This window comes from Sabethes cyaneus, chromosome 3 (genome assembly GCF_943734655.1).
Source record: "Sabethes cyaneus chromosome 3, idSabCyanKW18_F2, whole genome shotgun sequence".
Taxonomy (NCBI): Eukaryota; Metazoa; Arthropoda; class Insecta; order Diptera; family Culicidae; genus Sabethes; species Sabethes cyaneus.
In genome coordinates this window covers 94,754,402-94,761,985 of record NC_071355.1, presented here as the reverse complement: position 1 = coordinate 94,761,985, position 7,584 = coordinate 94,754,402, and the positions used below count along the sequence as shown (strand labels likewise).

General features: G+C 45.7%; 1 protein-coding gene across 1 annotated transcript; it reads left to right on the top strand.

The window, feature by feature from the left end:
* The first annotated feature begins 519 nt into the window (after positions 1 to 519).
* On the top strand, positions 520 to 6,864 carry LOC128739890 (uncharacterized). Its single transcript, XM_053835392.1, has one exon. It carries the CDS (start codon positions 520 to 522, stop codon positions 6,862 to 6,864), a length of 6,345 nt encoding a protein of 2,114 aa, XP_053691367.1.
* Positions 6,865 to 7,584: the final 720 nt, after the last annotated feature.

The following is a 7,584-nucleotide window of genomic DNA, read 5'->3' as shown; positions in this document are numbered from 1 at the left end:
TCAGTGACGGGTAAATAAAGGGCAATTCGACTGTAAACAAACCAGAACAAAGAAGCTATAGAAAGGAAAAAGGTTCTGTAAAACTTATTACTAAGAAATTTCTGTTCCTAAATTTACTTAAAAAATATTCTAAAGTTTAAACTTAAAACTAGCTAAATAATTATAGAAAGTGCACTTATATTTACTAAAAGTAGCTTGAGCGAGGATAGAAGGTGAGAATAATAAAATATCAAGCCAGCTTACAGCATTTAATATAGTTTTAGGAAGCATAAAACTACCTAGCGAGAAGCAGAAAGTGCACTGGATTCACGGATTTAAATTAATGTTCCTAAAAGCAAAATCACTAAAAGTAGGTTTAACATAAAGTTTCTCTATAATCACTATTCTGTTATCATTCTTATGCAATTTACTCGGCTACAGGAATTTTATAATTTATATACGTACGAGGAATAAATTCATAAAATTAACAACTATATTCGCTTACGGAACAGTTTATAAAATTCTTTTATAATGCCGAAGATGTCGTCCAGTTCTGCACCGAATGGAAACGGACTATCCCAGTTTGGAACCGTTGAACAGAATGTAAAAAACGTTCCGTCAACTGCAGCGAAAAGCTTGAATGGAATACCCGCCGCTGTCATCCCTGTTCCTACTAGCGTTAAAACCCAGGTAAATGTTGACGTTGCCAATAAGGAGCCATCCCGTGTATCTGGGAAAACCAGTAGCCTAAATGCCGTTAGTCAACGTAACACCTGTTCCGCGAACGATGTAAGACGAAATCCGTTACGCGAAGTTCGTAGAGTTCGGGATTTTCAATGTCAGCTGTGTGAAGAGCGTGATAATGACGAAATGGTGCAATGTGACAGTTGCGATAGGTGGTTTCATTTCGTATGCGTACAAGTTACTGAGGCTGTAGCCAACGTTAGCTGGGTCTGTCCGAATTGTGCAAATGTAGAGCGTGGTCAGAACAGTGATCATAATCAAACGGGCTTTCGTCAACGTCAAAATCCACCCCCCAACAGACCCCCATCAGTGCAGTCTAAAGGCAAGGCTAGTTCCGCCCGAAGTGAGGCAAGGAGATTGAAAGAGCTTGAATTGAATCGGCTTAAAGAGGAGTTTGAAATGGCAAAGCGATTCCTCGATCGGAAATATGAAGTGCTTAGAAGATGCGGAAGCGAAGTGTCATCGGTAGCTGATGTAAACGAAGACAACCAATCGAAAGTCGCAGAGTGGTTAGCCGAGACCGAACGTCACGGCGAAGACGCAGACTCCGGTCTAGCTGAAAAGGAGGTAAGCGGACAAACACCGAACATGTCGGGAACGCTCAAAGAGCACCAAGCTCTGGATGCCATCCATCAAAACCGAAATCCGTCGTGTCTTCCTACAAACCAACAAGGGCAACGCTTTCAACGAGATGTTCAGTTTCAACAGGAACTAAGTATGTCACGAGTTCCCCCATCCGGTCTTGCCATGCAGCATAATCGCCAACTTCACGAACAACCAGCTGGTAAGCCACATAAACAGAGTGAGTCTATCCTTCCCGAAGGGTACCAGGGGCAGTCCGCCCAGTTGCAGTTCCACGATAGAGCAGCGGTCGACACACGACAAACTACACACGGACCTGTACCGGATCTCACACGTTTGAGAGTAAATCCAGCATTTGTAAATACTCGTGATTTAATTCCAGATGGCCAGGGTTGTCACGCGCCACATGACGCATTTTACCCGCAGTATAGCCGATTGCAAATACCTCACCAGTCGACGTTCTTTCCCTCGATGAACGCACGTAATGAATTTGCTCCGAACCAGCATTCAACGCCGATACCATCGGGCCAACCGAAACAACGAGCTACAACGTTTGCTACTGAAACAGCCCCAATACCGACAAGTTTGGGCCACGTGAGAAGTAGAGCTACAGCAATCGCCCCTGATGATACAATCTGCATCCTTAACCGAAACCAAATCGCGGCGCGACAAGCCGTTTCCAAGGATCTACCTGAGTTTGATGGAACGCTGGAAGATTGGCCGCTTTTTTACGCCATGCTCACGTCATCAACGCAGATGTGCGGTTTCACGAATGAGGAGAATATGCTGCGATTACGTAAATGCCTCAAGGGTAAAGCACTGGAAGCAGTTAGATGTGAATTACTCCATCCCACAAATGTGGCTGATGTACTGTCAACGCTAAAAATGCTGTATGGCAGACCAGAAGCATTAATCCAGTCCATCATAAGGAAAATTCGTAGCCTTCCACCACCAAATATGGAAAAACTGGAAACAGTGGTAAACTTTTCGTTGTCGGTAAAAAATATGGTTGCTACGATTCGAGCCTGTGAAGTCGACGACTATATTTTCAATGCATCACTTCGATACGAGCTGGTGGAGCGTCTGCCACCATCCTTGAAGCTAGACTGGGCAAGATTCTCACGAGGCTATGTTAACGCAAATATCGCACATTTCAGCGCGTGGCTATATACCATAGCAGAAGACGCCAGTGCAGTGATGGTTACACCATGTCACGACCAGCGAACTCGCATTACTAAAAGAGATGGGTTTCTCAATCTGCATGTTGAGTCGGAATCAAGCTTCACGGAAGATGCCAACCCCTCTGCTAAAATGAAAGCAGATAATTCTACCGATCAGTGCGTAGTATGTAAAGGAAGCTGCCTGACCGTCGCCAAATGTAGCAGATTCGCGGAGCTGAGCTACGAATCGAAATGGGCAACAATAAAGGAGTGTAAATTGTGCCGAAAATGTCTTCGTAAGCATAACGGCTCCTGTAAGCAACAGAAACAGTGTGGGGTGAATGGATGCACTTTCCTACACCACCCACTACTTCACAAACACGAAAGTCAGAATGCTAACCTTTCGTCATCAAAACAAGTGTTACCTGCGATATCGACGGGATCGGAAACTGCAAGCTGCAACGTACATCAAGGTCAATCCGCAGTACTGTTCCGTATTATCCCAGTCATGCTTTACGGGCCAGAGAAAGTAGTGCGAACATATGCCTTCATTGACGATGGTTCCGAGTTGACGTTGATGGAGCAAAGCTTGGCAGATGAACTCGGAATCAAAGGACCTAAAAAGCAACTATGCTTGAAGTGGACCGGCGGAACCTGCAAAATGGAAAACGAGTCTCAACAGGTGAACCTGAAGATCTCAGGATTACATAGCTCAACGAAATTTGACCTTTCGGGAGTCTACACCATATCCTCTCTGAAAATTCGACCACAGACGTTGATGCTTACCGAACTACAGGAAAGGTTTCCTTATCTATCCGGTCTGCCACTCGAGGGATACAACGAAGTCAGTCCACGGCTTCTAATCGGCCTCAACTATGCTAATCTCGGCCATGGAAGTAAGAGTCGAGAAGGAAAGCGAAACGAGCCAATTGCGATGAAAACTCGTCTGGGATGGACCGTTTACGGTAACTGCACCAAAATGGAAATAAACGGTGGAGAACTGCACCACCATAGCGTTCAGCATTGCGAGTGCAACTCACAAAATGACAATGACTTACATAGAGCGATGAAGTCGTATTTCGCTCTGGATAGTATGGGCGTCATTAAATCAAACATACTTATGTCCAGAGAAGATCAGCGAGCTCAATCGTTGCTAGAATCTCGAACTCGGCAGATAAATAAGCGCTACGAATCCGGACTTCTTTGGAAATTTGATCATGTTCGTCTCCCAGATAGCAAAACTATGGCGTTGAGACGATGGAAATGCCTTGAATACCGGATGCATAAAGATCCCCGTTTGGCTGAAGCACTACAGATGAAAATCCAAGATCATGTAAGCAAGGGGTATGTGAGAAAGCTTACTTCTGAAGAGTTAGCCGTGTCGCGCGAGCGAGTTTGGTACCTACCGATATTTGCAGTAGTTAACCCAAATAAACCAGGCAAGACCCGTCTAGTATGGGATGCCGCAGCGACCGCTCATGGAATCTCTCTAAATTCAATGCTGATGAAGGGTCCCGATCAATTGACTTCTCTTCTCTCCGTGCTAATCCGATTCCGTGAGTTCAAGGTGGCAGTATGCGGTGACATCAGGGAGATGTTTCACCAGGTGCACATGCGAACCGATGATCAACACTGCCAGCGCTTTCTCTGGAAGAGTGCCGAGGATTCAGAGCCTAGCGTCTACATCGTTCAAGTTATGACGTTCGGAGCCTGCTGCTCTCCAAGTATTGCGCAATACGTTAAAAATCGTAATGCGAAGCTTTTCGAACGAGATCACCCTGAAGCATTTGACGCTATAACTAGGCAACACTACGTCGATGATATGCTCGTGAGCATGGAAACGGTTGATGAAGCAGTGGCGCTGGCGCAGCAGGTGAAGAACATTCATATGCAAGCTGGTTTCGAGATGCGAAACTGGATCTCCAACTCTAGTAGTGTCCTGGTTCGGTTGAAAGAGGGTACGGCGGAAGAGAAAGACATGAATATCGGCGAGGAAGCAACCACCGAAAAAATACTTGGAATGTGGTGGAACACATCAACTGATTGCTTCACGTACAAGTTGTCCTCTCGATACGACGAAGCTCTCCTAACTGGCAGCCGACGACCATCGAAGCGCGAAGTTCTCCGAATACTGATGATGGTGTATGACCCCATAGGGTTCATTGCGCATTTGTTGATGTTCCTGAAGACACTTTTACAGGAAATATGGCGGACAGCTGTCGGTTGGGATGACCCTATAGAGGACGCGCAGTTCGCAAAGTGGATGATATGGCTCGCAGTGTTTCCGGAGATGACGAAGATTAAAATTCCACGATGTTACCGGTCAGTGTTGTCTAAGAAAGCCGAGGTCGAGATGCATACATTCGTCGATGCAAGTGAGAGCGGATTTGCGGCGGTTGTCTACTTCAGGTTCCGTGAGGGGGACGTGATCGAATGCTCCTTCGTAGCAGCGAAAACCAGAGTAGCACCCTTGAAGTTCCTGTCTATTCCACGTTCGGAACTACAAGCAGCTGTACTGGGTGTGCGTCTAGCAGACACCATATTGACATCTCTCTCAATCAATGTTCGTAAGCGCTATTTCTGGTCCGATTCCAAGGACGTGCTATGCTGGCTAAAGTCCGATCACAGACGATACAGTCCATTTGTAGCCTTTAGGGTCAGCGAAATCTTGGAATCGACAGATATCGATGAATGGCGATGGATTCCCACAAAAATGAACGTAGCTGATGAAGGAACAAAGTGGGCGCGGGTCCCCGACCTTTCTGAGAATTGCCGTTGGTTCTGCGGTCCACAGTTTCTAAGACAAGACGAGAACACGTGGCCTGGGAAGCCTTCCCTGGAAAGAACGACAGCAGAAGAGCTTCGTCCACACTTGCTTGTCCACACAGCCACGGTGGAATCACCAATCTCCCCACAAAATTTCTCTAAATGGAGTTCCCTTCTGCGTTGTACAGCACTTGTCTTTCGTTTTGTCAACAATCTGAAACGAGTCCGCAAAGAACGTCTATCTGGACCTTTGACTCAACGGGAGCTAGCCGAAGCAGAAACTTATCTCTTCCGTTTAGCGCAGTCTGAAGTATATGCTGACGAGATTGCTACATTAGCCGTAAACAACGCACAGAAAAGAACACGAATAAACATTATCCGCCACAATCCGCTTTTCCGAGATGCTTTCTTGGACGAGAGTGGAATTGTTCGTGTCCGGGGGCGAACAAGTGCCTGTGAATTCATCGATCGTGACGCAGCTGAACCCGTTATTCTTCCTCGGAATCATCACGTTACACGTTTGATCATCAATGACCTGCATGAACGGTTCAACCACCAAAACCACTTAACAGTCGTAAACCAATTACTGCAGCGCTTTCGCATCCCTCGTCTAAAAGCAACTTACCAAGCCGTGCGCAAAGATTGCCAATATTGTAAGAACTCTCAAGCACAACCGCAACCACCCATGATGGCCAAGCTCCCTCAGGCACGACTGACAGCGTTCAGTCTTCCGTTCACTCATATGGGGGTGGACTACTTTGGTCCGATTCAGGTTTCAGTGGGCCGCCGTTCGGAAAAACGATGGGGAGTTCTCGCTACGTGTATGACCACTCGCGCCATCTATTTGCAAGTCGCTCACACGCTGACCACCGACTCCTGTGTTATGGCGATCAGAAACATTATGGCTAGAAGAGGCGTTCCGGCTGTCATCTACAGCGATCGGGGTACCAACTTCCAAGCGACCAGTAAGGAGCTGCGGACAGCAATTAAACAGCTGGATCACGATAGGTTCGCGAAAGAGTTTAACTCACCTCACACTCAATGGGTTTTCAACCCGCCTCTATCACCACATATGGGAGGAGCGTGGGAGCGGTTGATCCGTACAGTCAAGAAAAATCTGACCATATTACAATCGAGCAGGTTGCCAACAGACGAGGTCCTGCAGAATGCACTGGCGGAGGTTGAAAATATAGTCAATTCTCGACCCCTTACCGAAATCCCGATCGAAGATGACTCCTCTCCCGTGTTGACTCCTAATGATTTTCTGCTCGGGTCATCGAACGGCTTAAGATCTTGGGCACCGCTCGACGATAGCCCCGTGCTATTGAAGAATTCCTACACACAATCACAACTCATGGCGGACAGATTCTGGCGGCAGTGGGTGCGAGATTATCTTCCTAGTATCACTCGTCGTACAAAGTGGTTTACTCCAGCTAAACCGATAACCGTTAATGACATCGTACTGATCGTCGACCCGAAACTGCCAAGAAATTGCTGGCCCAAGGGCAGGGTCATCGCAGCGCATCAAGGAAACGATGGGCAGGTACGTCGCGTGACCGTACAAACTGCTTCCGGGGGCATATACGAGCGACCTGCGGTATCCATAGCTGTGCTCGACATAGGCGTTGTTTAGAATCCGCTACTAGAGAATTCTTCGCGCATTCCGGGGGGAGTGTTGAGTGCGCCCTGTCGAGATGTACGTATCGATCAACCATCGTCCAACACATTGATCCAGCAACGTAACTACACCCATGCTCATGCGAGGGATCGTTTCGTCAGTGACGGGTAAATAAAGGGCAATTCGACTGTAAACAAACCAGAACAAAGAAGCTATAGAAAGGAAAAAGGTTCTGTAAAACTTATTACTAAGAAATTTCTGTTCCTAAATTTACTTAAAAAATATTCTAAAGTTTAAACTTAAAACTAGCTAAATAATTATAGAAAGTGCACTTATATTTACTAAAAGTAGCTTGAGCGAGGATAGAAGGTGAGAATAATAAAATATCAAGCCAGCTTACAGCATTTAATATAGTTTTAGGAAGCATAAAACTACCTAGCGAGAAGCAGAAAGTGCACTGGATTCACGGATTTAAATTAATGTTCCTAAAAGCAAAATCACTAAAAGTAGGTTTAACATAAAGTTTCTCTATAATCACTATTCTGTTATCATTCTTATGCAATTTACTCGGCTACAGGAATTTTATAATTTATATACGTACGAGGAATAAATTCATAAAATTAACAACTATATTCGCTTACGGAACAGGAATGATACCTAACAAACATTGTTGTTGGTATGATAAAGAGCAAAAAATATTTTTATAAGTAACACAGGTCTGCATAAAAAACTGTC

Coding starts and splice junctions, on each gene's coding strand:
- LOC128739890 (XM_053835392.1), top strand. CDS start 520: ATGTCGTCCAGTTCTGCACCGAATGGAAACGGACTATCCCAGTTTGGA.